The sequence below is a fragment of the Rhinoderma darwinii genome, chromosome 3 (genome assembly GCF_050947455.1).
Source record: "Rhinoderma darwinii isolate aRhiDar2 chromosome 3, aRhiDar2.hap1, whole genome shotgun sequence".
Taxonomy (NCBI): domain Eukaryota; kingdom Metazoa; phylum Chordata; class Amphibia; order Anura; family Rhinodermatidae; genus Rhinoderma; species Rhinoderma darwinii.
Genome location: NC_134689.1, coordinates 6,906,281 through 6,927,997, shown reverse-complemented (window position 1 = coordinate 6,927,997; position 21,717 = coordinate 6,906,281). Strand labels below are relative to the sequence as shown.

General features: G+C 39.7%; 1 protein-coding gene across 3 annotated transcripts in view; it reads right to left on the bottom strand.

Moving 5' to 3' along the window:
* Nucleotides 1–21,717, bottom strand: part of ITPR2 (inositol 1,4,5-trisphosphate receptor type 2) — a 265,480-nt gene that overhangs the window by 77,158 nt on the left and 166,605 nt on the right. For all 3 annotated transcript variants that reach the window (XM_075855774.1, XM_075855775.1, XM_075855776.1), the window contains 4 exons: nucleotides 20,298–20,418; nucleotides 19,311–19,501; nucleotides 18,383–18,525; nucleotides 16,071–16,179 (listed from right to left, as the gene is read on the bottom strand). In XM_075855774.1, the coding sequence (XP_075711889.1) occupies nucleotides 16,071–16,179; nucleotides 18,383–18,525; nucleotides 19,311–19,501; nucleotides 20,298–20,418 (564 nt within the window). The remainder of the gene's footprint in view (nucleotides 1–16,070; nucleotides 16,180–18,382; nucleotides 18,526–19,310; nucleotides 19,502–20,297; nucleotides 20,419–21,717) is intronic.

Genomic DNA, 21,717 nt, shown 5'->3' with positions numbered 1-21,717 from the left:
ATCATTGCTCTGGGGGATGTTCATCATGCAGACAGGACATGGACGTGTTAACAGGTCACTTGTGGACTCTGGTCTCCTGCTGGTAACATCGAGTCTGCTGCCAAATCCGCCAAGAAAGGAGCCTTTTCTTCCCCACAGCTCTGAATAAACCCGATGTAGGGACATGTCCCGGCCGGCAGGACTTCAGGCCCAGATACACAGTGTAAGGTCTCTCCACCCCGTAGACACTGGAGCGTCAGCGTGTACAATTAACCCCTCAGTGACCACCTTTATTAGGCCCATTAGACCGCGGTGTAACATTGTGCGTTATCACTAATAATAAACCATCTAAAAATTATAATTTTTTTTACGATTCTCCGGTATCAACGGTGCTGGATTATCAAGTATTCTGGATAATCAGATGCCGATAGCAAAGTAGCGCAAAATAAAATCTCATCATTTCCGCTTTAGTCTTCTGCGTCACATCCTATTGCAATTCTATGATGAAATCAAGTGCCGGATTATCAGATTTTCTGAATTATCGGATTCCAGATTAAAGGAATTTCAATGTAAAAACAGTCCATTCAAACTAGGTTTACGCTACTCACAACTCCGGCCCTAAAGGATTACACTCTGGGGAAATAAATGACCTGGAAACATCGTCCATTCGACCTCGGCCCTAATTCAGTCATGTGACTATCACAACCACCCTGTCCACGTTAGGACTTATTCACACGGTGCGGTCACATGGGTTTTGTGCCGCGACTTTTCACAAAATTGCGGTGTCGTAGCAGACTTGTGAAAATTTCTGCAAGTTGAATCATTGTAAAATGAAATATTCTGCACCGTGTTTCAATTCCTCACCATTTTCAAGATCTCTGCTTGATGTCAGTGAATGAGTACATTCTTTTTAACATCTACGCTTCACAGCTGAGGGTTTGTTACACTTGTATCCACTCTAGACAATCCTCTATGAGCTCAACAGCCTGGACTCTACACTGATACATTTTATCTGCACTGATACATTGTAACAAACTATTAAGACAGCGAGGAGAGATTTGTGCTGCTGTGTTGATCTCACAGAGGATGGACTAGACTAGATACATTGTAGCAAGCCCTCAGCTGTGAGAAGTATTAGGTCTGGACAGGTTTTTAGCTTCTATATATAAACAATAATTTTTCTATTTACTGACGGCAAGCAGAGATCTTGAAAATGACTAAGAATTAAAACACAGACTATTAGAAAGTTGCAGAACTTCTTATGATAAGATGATAAAACGTTATTTCTCCAAAATTGGAAATTTCCTCTAAACCCAAGTGCGGGACGATCGCGCCAAACCATGTAAGTCTTATGTCTAAAAATGACCTTTGTAAGTTATTGATAAATAAACAGTTCATCTGAGATTCACCCAGCTTTCCTAGAGCCCTGAAAGGCCAATCTCCCTAATTATACAGGGTAGAGATCCCCCCCCGACATGCTGTTCAGGAGACTGGGAAAGCTGGGTAACATAACATCCTCTGTGAACGATGTAACGTCATATCGGATACCACCAAGCTTTCCTAGAGTCCTGAAAGGCCGATCTCCCTAATTATACAGGGTACCGATCCACCCCCGTCCTGCTCTACAGAAGACTGGGGAAGCTGGGTAACATATCCTCTGTGAACGATGTAATGTTATATTGGATCCCACCCAGCTTTCCTAGAGTCCTGAAAGGCCAATCTCCCTAATTATACAGGGTACCGATTCCCCCCAGACTCAAGCCAGACTTGCTCTTCAGGAGACTGGGAAAGCTAGGTAACACAACATCCTCTGCGAACGATGTAATAACATATTGGATGCCGCCCAGCTTTCCGAGAGTCCTGAAAGGCCAATCTCCCTAATTATACAGGGTACTGATTCCCCCCAGTCTCAAGCCAGACTTGCTCTTCAGGAAACTGGGAAAGCTGGGTAACACAACATCCTCTGTGATCAATGTAATATCATATTGGAGACCGCCCAGCTTTCCTAGAGTCCTGAAAGGCCGACCTCACTAATTATACAGGGTACAGATCCCCCCAGTCTATAGCCAGACTTGCACTTCAGGAGACTGGGAAAGCTGGGTAACACAACATCCTCTGTGAACGATGTAATATTATATTGGATACCGCCCAGCTTTCCTAGAGTCCTGAAAGGCCAACCTACCTAATTATACAGGGTACAGATCCCCCCCAGACTATAGTCAGACCTGCTCTTCAGGAGACTGGGAAAGATGGGTAACACAACATCCTCTGTGAACGACGTAATATCATATCGGATCCCGCCCAGCTTTCCTAGAGTCCTGAAAGGCCGACTTCCCTAATTATACAGGGTACAGATCCCCCCAAGACTATAGTCAGACCTGCTCTTCAGGAGACTGGGAAAGATGGGTAACACAACATCTTTTGTGAACGACGTAATGTCATATTGGATACCACCCAGCTTTCCTAAGAGCAGATAAGTAACGGAAAGGAGAACTTCATGTGATATGGACTTGGGTTTAGGTTTGTGCCCCTTTAAATAAGGGTCTGGCGAGCAGTTCTGAGCCTCGGAGACGGTTACGTAACATTTGCGCTGACTCCAGGATGTAGACACAGAGCTCGCCGTCTCAGCAACAATTCATCAATTCATGTGCGGCTAATCAAGCCATTTGCTTTGGAGCGTGGACCAGGAGAGCATCTCATGCGGAGTCACGATCGTTCATAGCAATCTAATTGAATTTCAGGGCCAGGAGCGTTGCAGAACACGTGACGCGTCTCCAGCGAAGCGCAGCGCCAGACACTGCGGGCGTTACATAATCACATGCAGTTGCCGGCTGATCGGGGCTGCGCTCTCTCGCTCGTCTCATCGACTTGGCAGTCTGCGTCTCCTCCAATCATTTCCCCGTAGACCCAAAACCCTGCACGCCCTCGTCACGTGTGCAGTCACATGTCGGTCGGGGGGTTTTGACGGTCTGTTGTGTTTTTCAATGAATCGAAAAAAATAAAAAAAGTTTTCTGTAATGACTTACGCGGCACCGTCTCTGCTCCACCAGCGGGCACAATACAGAGGAGCAGAATGTAGGGTGGTGCCCGGAGAACAAAGCGAGATACAGGGAGACGAGAATAACGCAGAGGTATAGAGAAGGAGGGGGGGCCACTAATGAGAATCAGAAATAGCCTGCGGCTTTACAGATGTAGTGGAACTACAAATCCCAGCATGCCCGAGCCAGACCACCCCCCCCCCCCGCCCCTCCAGTGGTGAAGCAAGAACAGGTGGAGAACCGCAGGTGTCACCTCTGCTGAAGACGGATCCAAAATATAGGAACGTCCAATGTGAAGAAACGGGGTAAACCGAGACCCAAAAATCAGGAGAGAAAAAAATGCACAGTGAAGGGGGGGATGTAAAATACAGGAAAAAAGCACAAATAGAAAGATTCAAGTAAGGGTGCGTTCACACACAAGATCAAAAACGTCTGAAAATATGGAGCTCGCTGATTTCCAGACTTTCTTAATCAAAGTCGCGTATTTCACGGCCGTTTTTTGGAGCTATTTTTCTATAGAGTCAATAAAAAACGGCTCAAGAAGTGACCTGCACTTATTTTTCGTGGCCGTTTTTTTACGCAGCCGTTTTGAAAAACGGCCGGGTAAAAAACTCCCCGTGGGAACAGAATGCCGTTTTTCCCCATTAAAGTCAATGGGCAGATGTTTGGAGGCGTTCTGCTTCCGATTTTTCAGCCGTTTTTGGCCGTGTGAACATACCCTCAACGTTAGTACAGAATAGTCATCACCCAGCCTTCTCCAGACCCTGAGAGACATATAGTTCTGTTTGGTTATGCAGCATCTCACCACTTTACAGCTCCTGTATACTACCAGTGTGTCAGTCTTTACTGCTGCTCATATGTGTGCAGGAGGATACAAACTAAGCGGCCGATAGCAACAGATTAATGAGGTACAAACCGACGTAAAACTAATGTCAGGGGAGCAAACAGAAGAGCTGCAGCAGCAAATCATCACCAAAAGTAGTGGTTATATTCTCATCCATAGGGGGCAGTATTATAGTAGTTATATTCTCATCCATAGGGGGCAGTATTATAGTAGTTATATTCTCATCCATAGGGGGCAGTATTATAGTAGTTATATGCTTGTATATAGGAGCAGTATTATAGTAGTTATATTCTTGTATATAGGGTGCAGTATTATAGTAGTTATATTCTTGTATATAGGGGGCAGTATTATAGTAGTTATATTGTGTATATAGGCAGCAGTATTCTAGTAGTTATATTCTTGTATATAGGGGGCAGTATTATAGTAGTTATATTCTTGTATATAGGGGGCAGTATTATAGTAGTTATATTCTTGTATATAGGGGGCAGTATTATAGTAGTTATATTCTTGTATATAGGGGCAGTATTATAGTAGTTATATTCTTGTATATAGGGGGCAGTATTATAGTAGTTATATTCTTGTATATAGGGGGCAGTATTATAGTAGTTATATTCTTGTATATAGGAGCAGTATTATAGTAGTTATATGCTTGTATATAGGAGCAGTATTATAGTAATTATATTCTTGTATATAGGGGCAGTATTATAGTATTTATATTCTTGTATATAGGGGGCAGTATTATAGTAGTTATATTCTTGTATATAGGGGGCAGTATTATAGTAGTTATATTCTTGTATATAGGGGGCAGTATTATAGTAGTTATATTCTTGTATATAGGTGGCAGTATTATAGTAGTTATATTCTTGTATATAGGGGCAGTATTATAGTAGTTATATTCTTGTATATAGGAGCAGTATTATAGTAGTTATATTCTTGTATATAGGTGGCAGTATTATAGTAGTTATATTCTTGTATATAGGGGGCAGTATTATAGTAGTTATATTCTTGTATATAGGTGGCAGTATTATAGTAGTTATATTCTTGTATATAGGGGGCAGTATTATAGTAGTTATATTCTTGTATATAGGGGCAGTATTATAGTAGTTATATTCTTGTATATAGGGGCAGTATTATAGTAGTTATATTCTTGTATATAGGGGCAGTATTATAGTAGTTATATTCTTGTATATAGGGGGCAGTATTATAGTAGTTATATTCTTGTATATAGGGGGCAGTATTATAGTAGTTATATTCTTGTATATAGGGACAGTATTATAGTAGTTATATTCTTGTATATAGGGGGCAGTATTATAGTAGTTATATTCTTGTATATAGGAGCAGTATTATAGTAGTTATATTCTTGTATATAGGGGGCAGTATTATAGTAGTTATATTCTTGTATATAGTGGGCAGTATTATAGTAGTTATATTCTTGTATATAGGAGCAGTATTATAGTAGTTATATTCTTGTATATAGGAGCAGTATTATAGTAGTTATATTCTTGTATATATGGGCAGTATTATAGTAGTTATATTCTTGTATATAGAGGGCAGTATTATAGTAGTTATATTCTTGTATATAGGGGCAGTATTATAGTAGTTATATTCTTGTATATAGGGGCAGTATTATAGTAGTTATATTCTTGTATATAGGGGCAGTATTATAGTAGTTATATTCTTGTATATAGGAGCAGTATTATAGTGGTTATATTCTTGTATATAGGGGCAGTATTATAGTAGTTATATTCTTGTATATAGGGGCAGTATTATAGTAGTTATATTCTTGTATATGGGGGCAGTATTATAGTAGTTATATTCATGTATATAGGAGCAGTATTATAGTAGTTATATTCTTGTATATAGGAGGCAGTATTATAGTAGTTATATTCTTGTATATAGGGGCAGTATTATAGTAGTTATATTCTTGTATATAGGGAGTAGTATTATAGTAGTTATGTTCTTGTATATAGGGGGCAGTATTATAGTGGTTATATGCTTGTATATAGGGAGCAGTATTATAGTAGTTATATTCTTGTATATAGGAGCAGTATTATAGTAGTTATATTCTTGTATATAGGAGCAGTATTATAGTAGTTATATTCTTGTATATAGGAGCAGTATTATAGTAGTTATATTCTTGTATATAGGGAGCAGTATTATAGTAGTTATATTCTTGTATACAGGGGCAGTATTATAGTAGTTATATTCTTGTATATAGGGGTAGTATTATAGTAGTTATATTCTTGTATATAGGGGGCAGTATTATAGTAGTTATATTCTTGTATATAGGGAGTAGTATTATAGTAGTTATATTCTTGTATATAGGAGCAGTATTATAGTAGTTATATTCTTGTATATAGGGGGCAGTATTATAGTAGTTATATTCATGTATATAGGGAGTAGTATTATAGTAGTTATATTCTTGTATATAGGGGCAGTATTATAGTAGTTATATTCTTGTATATAGGGGGCAGTATTATAGTAGTTATATTCATGTATATAGGGGCAGTTTTATAGTAGTTATATTTATGTATATAGGGCAGTATTATAGTAGTTATATTCTTGTATATAGGGGGCAGTATTATAGTAGTTATATTCTTGTATATAGGAGCAGTATTATAGTAGTTATATTCTTGTATATAGGGGGCAGTATTATAGTAGTTATATTCTTGTATATAGGAGCAGTATTATAGTAGTTATATTCTTGTATATAGGAGGTAGTATTATAGTAGTTATATTCTTGTATATAGGGAGCAGTATTATAGTGGTTATATTCTTGTATATAGGAGGCAGTATTATAGTAGTTATATTCTTGTATATAGTAGCAGTAGTATAGTAGTTATATTCTTATATATAGGGGCAGTATTATAGTAGTTATATTCTTGTATATAGGAGGCAGTATTATAGTAGTTATATTCTTGTATATAGGGGCAGTATTATAGTAGTTATATTCTTGTATATAGGAGGCAGTATTATAGTAGTTATATTCTTGTATATAGGGGCAGTATTATAGTAGTTATATTCTTGTATATAGGGGCAGTATTATAGTAGTTATATTCTTGTATATAGGAGGCAGTATTATAGTAGTTATATTCTTGTATATAGGGGCAGTATTATAGTAGTTATATTCTTGTATATAGGAGGCAGTATTATAGTAGTTATATTCTTGTATATAGGGGGCAGTATTATAGTAATTATATTCTTGTATATAGGGGGCAGTATTATAGTAGTTATATTCTTGTACATAGGGGGCAGTATTATAGTAATTATATTCTTGTATATAGGGGGCAGTATTATAGTAGTTATATTCTTGTATATAGGAGCAGTATTATAGTAGTTATATTCTTGTATATAGGAGCAGTATTATAGTAGTTATATTCTTGTATATAGGAGCAGTATTCTAGTAGTTATATTCTTGTATATAGGGGCAGTATTATAGTAGTTATATTCTTGTATATAGGGGCAGTATTATAGTAGTTATATTCTTGTATATAGGAGGCAGTATTATAGTAGTTATATTCTTGTATATAGGGGGCAGTATTATAGTAGTTATATTCTTGTATATAGTAGCAGTAGTATAGTAGTTATATTCTTATATATATAGGGGCAGTATTATAGTAGTTATATTCTTGTATATAGGGGGCAGTATTATAGTAGTTATATTCTTGTATATAGGGGCAGTATTATAGTAGTTATATTCCTGTATATAGGAGCAGTATTATAGTAGTTATATTCTTGTATATAGGAGCAGTATTATAGTAGTTATATTCTTGTATATAGGAGCAGTATTATAGTAGTTATATTCTTGTATATAGGGGGCAGTATTATAGTAGTTATATTCCTGTATATAGGAGCAGTATTATAGTAGTTATATTCTTGTATATAGGGGGCATTATTATAGTAGTTATATTCTTGTACATAGGGGGCAGTATTATAGTAGTTATATTCTTGTATATAGGGGCAGTATTATAGTAGTTATATTCTTGTATATAGGAGGCAGTATTATAGTAGTTATATTCTTGTATATAGGGGGCAGTATTATAGTAGTTATATTCTTGTATATAGTAGCAGTAGTATAGTAGTTATATTCTTATATATAGGGGCAGTATTATAGTAGTTATATTCTTGTATATAGGAGCAGTATTATAGTAGTTATATTCTTGTATATAGGGGGCAGTATTATAGTAGTTATATTCCTGTATATAGGAGCAGTATTATAGTAGTTATATTCTTGTATATAGGGGGCATTATTATAGTAGTTATATTCTTGTACATAGGGGGCAGTATTATAGTAGTTATATTCTTGTATACAGGGGGCAGTATTATAGTAGTTATATTCTTGTATATAGGGACAGTATTATAGTAGTTATATTCTTGTATATAGGAGCAGTATTATAGTAGTTATATTCCTGTATATAGGGGGCAGTATTATAGTAGTTATATTCTTGTATATAGGGGGCAGTATTATAGTAGTTATATTCCTGTATATAGGAGGCAGTATTATAGTAGTTATATTCTTGTATATAGGGGGTAGTATTATAGTAGTTATATTCTTGTATATAGGGGCAGTATTATAGTAGTTATAGTCTTGTATATAGGGGCAGTAGTTATATTCTTGTATATAGGGGGCAGTATTATAGTAGTTATATTCCTGTATATAGGAGCAGTATTATAGTAGTTATATTCTTGTATATAGGGGGCATTATTATAGTAGTTATATTCTTGTACATAGGGGGCAGTATTATAGTAGTTATATTCTTGTATACAGGGGGCAGTATTATAGTAGTTATATTCTTGTATATAGGGACAGTATTATAGTAGTTATATTCTTGTATATAGGAGCAGTATTATAGTAGTTATATTCCTGTATATAGGGGGCAGTATTATAGTAGTTATATTCTTGTATATAGGGGGCAGTATTATAGTAGTTATATTCCTGTATATAGGAGCAGTATTATAGTAGTTATATTCTTGTATATAGGGGGCATTATTATAGTAGTTATATTCTTGTACATAGGGGGCAGTATTATAGTAGTTATATTCTTGTATATAGGGGCAGTATTATAGTAGTTATATTCTTGTATATAGGAGGCAGTATTATAGTAGTTATATTCTTGTATATAGGGGGCAGTATTATAGTAGTTATATTCTTGTATATAGTAGCAGTAGTATAGTAGTTATATTCTTATATATAGGGGCAGTATTATAGTAGTTATATTCTTGTATATAGGAGCAGTATTATAGTAGTTATATTCTTGTATATAGGGGGCAGTATTATAGTAGTTATATTCCTGTATATAGGAGCAGTATTATAGTAGTTATATTCTTGTATATAGGGGGCATTATTATAGTAGTTATATTCTTGTACATAGGGGGCAGTATTATAGTAGTTATATTCTTGTATACAGGGGGCAGTATTATAGTAGTTATATTCTTGTATATAGGGACAGTATTATAGTAGTTATATTCTTGTATATAGGAGCAGTATTATAGTAGTTATATTCCTGTATATAGGGGGCAGTATTATAGTAGTTATATTCTTGTATATAGGGGGCAGTATTATAGTAGTTATATTCCTGTATATAGGAGGCAGTATTATAGTAGTTATATTCTTGTATATAGGGGGTAGTATTATAGTAGTTATATTCTTGTATATAGGGGCAGTATTATAGTAGTTACATTCTTGTATATAGGGGGCAGTATTATAGTAGTTATATTCCTGTATATAGGAGGCAGTATTATAGTAGTTATATTCTTGTATATAGGAGCAGTATTATAGTAGTTATATTCTTGTATATAGGGGGCAGTATTATAGTAGTTATATTCTTGTATATAGGGAGCAGTATTATAGTAGTTATATTCTTGTATATAGGAGCAGTATTATAGTAGTTATATTCTTGTATATAGGGGGCAGTATTATTGTAGTTATATTCTTGTATATAGGAGCAGTATTATAGTAGTTATATTCCTGTATATAGGAGGCAGTATTATAGTAGTTATATTCTTGTATATAGGGGCAGTATTATAGTAGTTATATTCTTGTATATAGGGGCAGTATTATAGTAGTTATATTCTTGTATGTAGGGGGCAGTATTATAGTAGTTATATTCTTGTATATAGGGGGCAGTATTATAGTAGTTATATTCTTGTATATAGGAGCAGTATTATAGTAGTTATATTCTTGTATATCAGAGCAGTATTATAGTAGTTATATTCTTGTATATAGGAGCAGTATTATAGTAGTTATATTCTTGTATATAAGAGCAGTATTATAGTAGTTATATTCTTGTATATAGGAGCAGTATTATAGTAGTTATATTCTTGTATATAGGGGCAGTATTATAGTAGTTATATTCTTGTATATAGGAGCAGTATTATAGTAGTTATATTCTTGTATATAAGAGCAGTATTATAGTAGTTATATTCTTGTATATAGGAGCAGTATTATAGTAGTTATATTCTTGTATATAGGGGCAGTATTATAGTAGTTATATTCTTGTATATAGGGGCAGTATTATAGTAGTTATATTCTTGTATATAGGAGCAGTATTATAGTAGTTATATTCTTGTATATAGGAGCAGTATTATAGTAGTTATATTCTTGTATATAGGGGCAGTATTATAGTAGTTATATTCTTGTATATAGGAGCAGTATTATAGTAGTTATATTCTTGTATATAGGAGCAGTATTATAGCAGTTATATTCTTGTATATAGGTTTAAGGACATTTCTTAAAAAATGTCCTTTCATCTAAAGTAGGAATTAGTGGAGAAGCTGATCGGATGTCACCTCGGAGGAAGCCCTTTAACCATTAGTGTTCATTACAATAAATTAATATGTATATAATCTAAGGCCGTAAAAATGAAGTGCGGAGCTTGCGATGAGGAAACAATGTTTTATATGAGATGTGTCTTGTTAATATTTGACAACATCCTGTAAAGTAGATAAAACGCGTCGGGACACTTGGTATCAGTCCAGTACTACAGCTTTTATCATCATTGATTTGCTCTGTGTGACAATTCTTATTGAGAGAAGACGGTATGGTATAAAGACAGGTTATTATGTTTGGCCTAGAATGCTTTTTGAAAGAACTTATTTCTTAAATCATAGCCTTGTACAAAAATCAAAACTTATCTGTGCTGAGACCTCTTGTCTTAACGTCTGCAGTTTTTTCTTTTTCTATCAGCCAGTTCTGCTCCTGGCATCTTCTTCCTCCACTAGCCGGGCCCAGGTAGTAGCTAACTTACAGCAGACATTTTTGGCAGCTATGGAGCTTTCTTATAGCCACAGGGTCTCCAATGCTTCATGGAAACGCATAGTCCCTGCTGTCTCCTCCCCCTCTTTTCCTTCCCTGCAGCTCCTCCCTCAAAGTATAGCCAGATACATCACATAACGGATACCAGCCGCTCCCTGACTTACCCCATTGGGGCGTCATTTATTACCCCTTGAATGAGGCCGATAGTGACCCCACTGCTTAGATTAAACACATTGGTCAATCATTGCATAATATCTGCAACTTAATAAGGAAAATGAGCCTGTATCCAGGTATGTGTGACCCCAACATGACAGCTGAAGAACATCTCTCAAAGTGATGCGACTTCCAGATTGCTAAATTAAATGTGTGTGATCTGGTTTAGAAAAACACAATTAAGGGGTCCCCCATTTAGGACCTTCATCTACAAAGAGTGTCCTTGTCTCTGGAGGACCTGGCATGTCCATGCATTACAAAGACGGCCCATTGATATGAACGATTACGGCGTAATACTTTATTTCACCTGTGGTGGCGCTGCAGGGAAATGGAACACTTGTTGCCAGGAAACCCAATCCTCCTGGATGCATAAAGATCAATGTCAGAAAGTGCTTAGCATGCAGAGTCAGCAAGAAATGATTGAAGGACTCCCTGATGAATTGGAAATTTTGCCGGCGTTTCCCTTTAATTTTAGTGGCGATTTTATTCTCACAGATCAATTGTCTTTTTGTCACTTCTGTAACACTTGTCATCAAAGAGTTAACGACCATTCATCAGCGTCCGCCCTCGGTCTTACTACAATTACGGCACATGAGATTAACTGCTGACAGCGAGATTTAGGGAGCGGAAAATTTTTGATACTTTTGCCACATAAATTTGTACAATTCCAGAAAGGATTTAAGTGTGCTGGAAATGACAGTGACGGGTGATAGCGCCTGAGAAATGGGCGAAGGGACACGATTACAGCCAGACGGGACCTTACTCAGCAACATTTCTCCAACAGCAACGTACGGGAATGAAGTGTTTCTCTGTCAGACCGTCACCTTCCATAATATCCATAGAGCAAAAAGAAATTCTGGAGAAAATTCTGCTGTATAGATTCTCGATGTGCTGTAATTCCTTAGGTCCCATATTCATGGTTGCCGGGTTATCAGATGGTTTTATAAAACTTGCTAGTAAGGGTAGAGAACCCTCAGGAAGACTGCTGCTTTATACTATATAGGGCATAAATAATACAATACAGTACATAAATACTGCCATACAGTGCTCAAAACATACCGCCATATAGTACACAAAACATACCGCCATATAGTGCTCTAAGCATACTGCCATATAAGTAAACATACCGCCATATACTGTTCAAAACATACCACCATATATTACTCAAAACATACCATATAGTACTCTATACATACCACAATATAGTGCTCAAAACATACCACCACATAGTGCTCTATACATACCGCCATATAGTACTCCATACATAACGCCATATAGTACTCCATACATAACGCCATATAGTACTCCATACATAACGCCATATAGTACTCCATACATAACGCCATATAGTACTCCATACATAAGGCCATATAGTACTCTATACATACCGCCACATAGTGCTCTATACATACCGCCACATAGTACTCTATACATACCGCCATATACTGCTCAAAACATACCATATAGTACTCAAAACAAACCACCATATAGTGCTCAAAACACACCGCTACATAGTGCTCTATACATACCGCCACATAGTGCTCTATACATACCACCATATAGTACTCTATACATACCGCCACATAGTACTCTATACATAACGCCATATACTGCTCAAAACATACCATATAGTACTCAAAAAAACCGCCATATAGTGCTCAAAACACACTGCTACATAGTGCTCTATACATACCGCCACATAGTGCTCTATACATACCGCCACATAGTGCTCTATACATACCGCCACATAGTGCTCTATACATACCGCCATAGTACTCTATACATACCGCCACATAGTACTCTATACATACCGCCACATAGTACTCTATACATACCGCCATATAGTACTCGATACATACCGCCACATAGTACTCTATACATACCGCCACATAGTACTCTATACATACCGTCACATAGTACTCTATACATAACGCCATATAGTACTCTATACATACCGCCACATAGTACTCTATACATACCGCCACATAGTACTCTATACATACCGTCACATAGTACTCTATACATAACGCCATATAGTACTCTATACATAGCGTCACATAGTACTCTATACATAACGCCACATAGTACTCTATACATACCGTCACATAGTACTCTATACATAACGCCACATAGTACTCTATACATACCGTCACATAGTACTCTATACATAACGCCATATAGTACTCTATACATACCGCCATATAGTACTCTATACATAATGCCATATCGTGCTCAAACACTACCATACAAAGCCTTATTAATGCCATACAGTACTGTCAGCACCAGATTTACATCGGTCTCAGGCCACACCCACCACTATAGCCACACCCAAAACCACACACTTTTGCAAATAATTATAACTATGCAGTAGGCAAGTTGTCTAAATAACGCTGCCATACAGTGTCCAAATAAAACCATATAACATTAAAAAATACTGACATAAACTACCCAAATAACAATGCCAGACAATGCCAAAAATATACCTCCATATAGTGCTTAAAACCCAGAACCTACATAGCTCTGCCACAGTGTCTAAGTAATGCCACCATAGAGTACCCGTGCTATAGCCTAATAATTCTGCCATGAAGTGCCCAAATATTAGTGCCATACAGTATCTAAAGAATATTTCTATATAGTGGCCCTATACCAGTACCTAATACCATGGAGTGCCCAAAAAATACTGACATAATGTTCCCAATCAACAATGCCAGACAATGCCCCAAACTACAGTGCCATGCAGCGTCTGAATACTTCCGCCAAACAGCGTCATGTAGCATTATTGTCATACAATGCCCAAATAACATTCTGCCATAGAGTGCCAAACTAAGAGTGCCTAAATAATTCCGCCACCGGCCCTCTCACATGGGGCTTCACACCCAGGATATCTATTTGGTATAGAACTTCTGCAATATTTCAGGCAATGGTATTACGAGGGACTTGAGCAATGACTGTCGTGCGGGTGCTTGTGGTTTGCGATCCTAACAGGATAAATGATCACATGGTGACCCTATAAAAGAGACTCGTGTCCTCTAACCGGAATCAGAACCGGGACTACACAAGTATAATCAACCCAGAAAGTGATGACGCAGCGGCCACTAGTGGACACTCTCATCATTACAGCCATGAGATAAAGTGAATTTCTGATTAGCAAGTGAAATGTGTGACATCTTCCGAATAATAAAAGTGAATTAATGTGGCGATAATGACCAAAATATAAATGAAATTAGATTACCCTGATTAATGCTTAAAAACGAACATTCGGGGACAATTAATGTCTGGATTTAGTCATTCTGAGGACTAAACTGACATTTATTTTGGCTCGTTGGTTACAAGAAGGGGGAAGGGCTGCGAAATCAAAATATATCTCCGATCACCACTGTATAAACAGACCCCAACATCTATGGCATATGGTCTCAACTTGCGCCCATCAGACCTGGGCACTTGGTGATGGAGACCCGAAAAATCATGATCCGCACCTCCCCCCCCCCCATTGCATCATACAGGCTGAGCTGTACCTTTAATAAATGCCTCGTGCCTCAGTCATCTTATTGGTCATTGTTCAATATCTGTAACCCAATCAGAGTTACAGGAGAGATGCCTGCAGCTCCGTCTCGTCTGTATCCCCATAACAACACTTCCTGTCCTGTTCTCTGGTGGTTCAGTGTTGTCATGAGGACATTGTGAAGCTTCAACTCATCAACCACTTCCACGTCTACATCTTAACCTGATTAAACCTTGGTAATTAGGACGTAGACATTGATTTGGTTGGTGATAAGAATGCACGCAATGTACCAATGAGGGTTATCATAGGGACACCAGGGCGGAAAACTTGCAGGATTTGGGCCTGTAATTTCAATCAATGATTGAGCCTCATGGTTACAATCCTTGGCACCTAAAAAAATGACCCATTCATTCTCTCTCGTTTTCCTTACAGTGAATGTCGATCATTTATTTTTTATTTTTAATCTAAATAGACTCGAAATTCTGCACTGATTCATTTCTTAATATATCTTTATTGGGGTCCGAGCTTCATTTTGCTGATACAGAGCTCCAAATCCACTGCAAAGACATAGGTTTTAAAGATAAAATTCAAGCTACCTGCAGTCACCACTAGGGGGAGCTCACTGCATACACTTCATACATTGAACTCAATAATAACACAGTATACAGAGAGCTCCCCCTAGTGGTGGCTGCAGGAAGCAGAATTTTATCACGTAACTTTTTCTATGTAGGGGATTTGGAGCTCTGTTTCAGACAAATTCATTTCCAACGCCCATAAAGATATATTAAGAAATTATTCAGCGCAGAATTTTGGACCTAAAGGTGACGTCACCCGGCTTTCCCAGACATCTGAACTACAAACCTGCCTGTTGTGATCTGTCCCATCCTAGCTGGGTGACTGGGAGCAGGAACGGCGATTATATGAATTTTCACCCAGCTTTCCCAGAAACAGATAAAAAAAACATTTGCGTTTCTTTACAAATTGATTTTTTTGGTCTAAGGTGGAATTTAAATAAGCAAAAAAAAAAAAAAAAAAGGAAAAATTGAAATAAATGCATCAAGACGCAGTAAGAGGAGACGTTGCGTCGCTGACGTTTTATTTTCGATTCTAATGGGAGGCCGAGGAGTTTCTATGAAGTGCAAGGATTGTGGATACAGAGGCTGCGGTGGAGGCCGAGAGTCATACAGCAGAAGTAAACGGCAGAACACGCCGGTCCCCCCTCCCCCGCCCGGCTCTTACCTGCTCGCTGAAGCCGTCTTTCTTGTCTAACATCTCTCGCAACGTCTGAAGTATTTTGATACAAAGCTTCTCTTCTTTCTCCATTAGTTTCTTTGTGTGATTAATCAACCTGTGAAATTGCGTTTATTAGCTTTTCAATGGCAGCGAGTAAGATTTAAGAGTCGCCTCGGCGATCGCCGCGCAGACACGATTAAACTTTTCATAAGAAATGGGACGGTTTTATTAGCCCCGCCGCCGGATGCGGGATTGGAAAATAATTATTATAAATCGCTAAGACATTATGGAGAATCTGGGTTACATGAATTTGGACATTTAAAGCCCCGCCCCATTTCAATGGGAAACACCCCTAAAATGTCCAGAACCGCCCCTTTTAATATGTCGCCCAAGTGTCGTTACCCTGCCGCAAACATAGCGCCAATCTAGCCTCGAGCTGAAGATCTGAGACAGACTGGTTGATAGGGATAAGTTCTCTGACAATCCATAGCAACCAGAAATAAGTGAGCTGATTAGCTCAGAGCCGGATTGGCCACTTGTCAGTGAGAAGGGTAAATACAGCTTAGCAGGAGTCACTATGTTGATCCCTATCCTTAAAGGGAATGTATCATGAATTTAATTCTAGTGCCATTAATAAGATATAAGTCTGTAGACGAGAAATAATGTGTTTTTTTATCTTTATAAATGCTGTAGATATTTACATTTCACTTTTAAGACTTCCCTGGAGGTGGCCATATTGGAGACAAACATCCATCCTGTATTTTCTGTATAGACATTGCAGCAGGAGGTGTTGTGCTTTATGGTAGCTGCAATGAATGGGAGTTAATGGACAGAAAAGTGTCCATAGACTAATACAGTCTCCAGGAATAGATTAGATCCAGAGAGTGGCAGGTGGAGCTGCATACATAGCCTTATCCAAGTGTGTAGTTACTATTTTGACTTATCTAGGCTTTCAGTAATACAATACAGCGCCCCCTAATTATAATGAAATGACTCTGCTCGTTCTGTCCCAGTCTATACAGCACAGCCGGCAAGTGAGCTGAAGAAAGCAGGAAATGTCAGCCTATTGTCTGCTCTAGTGGCCAATGTGAAAACGGCAATATTTCTTTTTTTTTTATGGATAGTCACCTAAAAAATAAAAAAAAATTCTGTTTTTATATAATAAAAACCTGATTAAATACTATGTTGATTCTGATACATTCCCGTTAATTCTAGACATAAGCCTTTAAATGGAGATTGAGGGACGTGCCATATACGCTACTGAACATATATGCCCCCATCCTGGACCCTGTCACTAAATGGAAGTATTTTTATAATCATTATACATTTTTTAAAGGTGAATTTTTATTGCAGCCGAGTCCGGAAGGAATATTAAATACATTTTTTTTTGCATTGTGTTGTTATGGTGACAAAAAGACTATAAATGTGTCATCTCTACACTTGGGCAACACCGTCACATCTATTAGGCCTCATGCACACAAACGTATTTTTCTCCTCCTGTCACCAGTATTCCACCCGTATTTACGGACCCGTTTTCTCTGCCCTAAATCGGCAGCCCCTTCTCTCTATCAGTGCTGGAAAGAGAGTAGGGGCGGCCCTTTCGGGCAGAGTTTCCGCAGCGATTGAAAGTAAAAGCAGTTCATACGTACCGTTGTCTTGGTGACGCGTCCCTCTTTTGACATCCAGTCCGACCTCCCTGGATGACGCGGCAGTCCATGTGACCGCTGCAGCCTGTGATTGGCTGCAGTGGTCACATGGGATGAAACGTCATCCCGGGAGGCCGGACTGGAGGAAGAAGCAGGTAAGTTAACTTTTAATACTATTAACTCCAGCGGTAGTCACTGTCCCGGGTGCTGAAAGAGTTACTGCCGATCAGTTAACTCTTTCAGCACCCTGGATAGTGACAATCCCCTGACGTCGCCTAGCAACGCTCCCGTAATTACGGGAGCCCCATAGACTTCTATGGGCCTGCCCGTGCCGTAATTACGGCCTGAAATAGGACATGTTCCATATTTTTCAACGGCACGGGCACCTTCCCTTAAGCATACGGGAAGGTAACCGTGGCCTATAGAAGTCTATGGGCCCGTAATTACGTGTGTTTTTACGTTCGTGTGCATGAGGCCTAAGGGCGTCAATCAATCGGATTACTTGATATATCAGGTCTACTTTTATTTGTTTTTACAATAATTCAGACATAAGGTGGCGCTGTTCTGATACGTTGTGCTTTGTGGTGAATGAGACACAGACTACTGGCAGTGAATGTAATAGTATCTTACATCGGGTTGAGTCGGCCAGCGTCGAGTGGAGATCACACTTACTTGGACATAAAAGCTCCGCACCGGATCCGAGCGTCGCTCCCATCTGGGAAAAGGTGCTCAGGACTGTGCAGAACGTCAACAAGAACCGAGAATTCAGCCAACACCATAGAGCCGAACTGCTGCTCCAGAGAGGCCACGACATCCTGAAAGTGAAAAGAACTTTAAGAGTGCGTTCACACGGTACGGCCAAATTGCATTTTTTTGGTGCAACTTTTTAGGTCAAAAACCCCTAAATAGCCATAGAGTTCCATGATAAACTTTGTCTACCTGCCACTAGAGGGAGCTCAGAAGCTTACTGCATACTGTGACGGGAATGCAGTTCGCTGCCCCTAGTGGTGACTGCTGATAGACTTAATTTTATCAGATAGATAGATAGACGGAGATTTTTGATCCTATAAAGATGTATTAAGAAATTAAATGAGCACAAAATATTGGACCTATGAAGATTAAAGAATAAAATGTGGTTCATCGGTAAACATTCATTTTAAAGGAAAACCATCATTACAAAGCGGCCCTTATTTGAAATTTTTATTTAACTACCCATAAAAATAAAAAAAAATAAAAATGCAGGTTTCACATTCACCACTAGATGTCAGCCTAACAGACTACATTTCAGACTGGTGTAAAAAACCATCTCATTTTACGACCTGCTGTAAAATTGAATGTCATTGATTCATTATCACTAGTAATGACACTTCTATTGCACTTTTCTATGGACATCTAATAATCCAGAATAACCAGTAATCTGGCATCTGTTCCCTATGTTTTTGGATTACAGTAATGTTACTGCAGGATTTAATTCTGAAATTAATCATTTTATGAGTAATTACAAGGCAAGTTCTCCACTATAGATGTCTCTTTACTCCAGGTTTTTATTACCTCATTGAATAAAATCCGGCAAAATCGGTGAATTAACATTACCCCTTACCTGCAGTTTCTCAATGATGTTCCTGTAGTCCCAAGCCGGGCCCCCCAGCACATCTTTGAATCGGGGCCCGGTGCGGGCCGTCATCCTCCAGCCCATGGCCGCCCTCTGCACCATATTAGAATGACTTTTCAGGAAAAGCGTATTCACCTGACTGTCCAAATCCACCGGGATCGCTATCCCACGATTCTTGGCTTTTGGGGAAGAAAAAAACAACATTAATAAACATCTAGAAATTCAAAAAATACATTACAACACTGACAAGGGCTGTGGCCCAGCTTTTCCAGGTATCAGAACGACGGAAAATTTAAGTCATTCATCCCCTGCCGTGAGATCAATACAGAACGAGGCTGATCTTGTTTCTAGATTTTGGGAAAGTTGGGTGAGAGTTGTTATGGCTGCCAATAAAGCTTTATGTTGGATCACTCGGGATCTGCAGACGTCCGAAAAGCAAATCTGCCTAGTGATGCCGCTATGAGGGAGAAGTAGATGAATCACTGCATAATAGCCAAAAAATGACATTCAGGAGTCTGGAAAAGATGGGTGAAAACCACAGTAAACGCTACAATGACAAACATGGCAATTTTGGCATAATGCCATGGCCGGAATAGGAAAGTGAAGTAAATCTGTGGACAGGGTGAAGGAGAACACAGCTTTTCTAGGATCCTGAACGGCAAATCTGAATCATCATTGAATAACTAACTAGACTTGTCATTCAGAAACCTGGAAAAGCTGGGTTTTATGGTGGCCATATTGGTTTTACCCAGCTTTCCCACGAACAGATAAACCGCTAAATAAATTGACTGAAGACGCCCCTTAATCTTCTAATCGCTAATATTTCTATAATGAGGGGATTCGGGGGCATTTAATGAGTGGAACATCATGGCGCACGTTACAATTACACGTGAACAGGATGCGGCTCCACGTGAGGATCTGCGCGGGTGAAGGGAACGCGCTCGCCGCACGGGCCGCAGACGTTCACACACTCACCCACTTCTGCCAGGGTTTTTATACACGACTCCACTGAGGATTTCTGCGCCGGGTTCGGCCACGTGCAGTTGTAAATACGGAACGCCGACTGGAGGAGCTGGATGAAGACGGGCTGATGAGTCTGCGGAGAAAACATCAGGAGAGAAGATCACAAGACGCCAAATGTGTGCGGAGAACCAGGAAGTATCTCATCACACCGCACCGGGAGTATCTCATCGCACCGCAGCGGGAGTATCTCATCGCACCGCACCGGGAGTATCGCACCGCACCGGGAGTATCTCATCACACCGCACCGGGATTATCTCATCACACCGCACCGGGAGTATCTCATCACACCGCACCGGGATTATCTCATCACACCGCACCGGGAGTATCTCATCACACCGCACCGGGAGTATCTCATCACACCGCACCGGGAGTATCTAATCACACCGCACCGGGAGTAACTCATCGCACCGCACCGGGAGTATCTCATCGCACCGCACCGGGAGTATCTCATCGCACCGCAGCGGGAGTATCTCATCGCACCGCACCGGGAGTATCGCACCGCACCGGGAGTATCTCATCACACCGCACCGGGAGTATCTAATCACACCGCACCGGGATTATCTCATCACACCGCACCGGGAGTATCTCATCACACCGCACCGGGAGTATCTCATCACACCGCACCGGGAGTATCTAATCACACCGCACCGGGAGTAACTCATCGCACCGCACCGGGAGTATCTCATCGCACTGGGAGTATCTCATCGCACCGGGAGTATCTCATCGCACCGCAGCGGGAGTATCTCATCGCACCGCACCGGGAGTATCTCATCACACCGCACCGGGAGTATCTCATCACACCGCACCGGGAGTATCTCATCGCACCGCGAGTATCTCATCGCACCGCACCGGGAGTATCTCATCGCACCGCACCGGGAGTATCTCATCGCACCCCACCGGGAGTATCTCATCGCACCCCACCGGGAGTATCTCATCGCACCCCACCGGGAGTATCTCATCGCACCGCACCGGGAGTATCTCATCGCACCGCACCGGGAGTATCTCATCGCGCCGCACCGGGAGTATCTCATCACGCCGCACCGGGAGTATCTCATCACGCCGTACCGGGAGTATCTCATCACATCGCACCGGGAGTATCTCATCACACCGCACCGGGAGTATCTCATCACACCGCACCGGGAGTATCTCATCACACCGCACCGGGAGTATCTAATCCCACCGCACCGGGAGTATCTAATCCCACCGCACCGGGAGTATCTAATCCCACCGCACCGGGAGTATCTCATCACACCGCACCGGGAGTATCTCATCACACCGCACCGGGAGTATCTCATCGCACCGCACCGGGAGTATCTCATCGCACCGCACCGGGAGTATCTCATCGCACCGGGAGTATCTCATCGCACCGGGA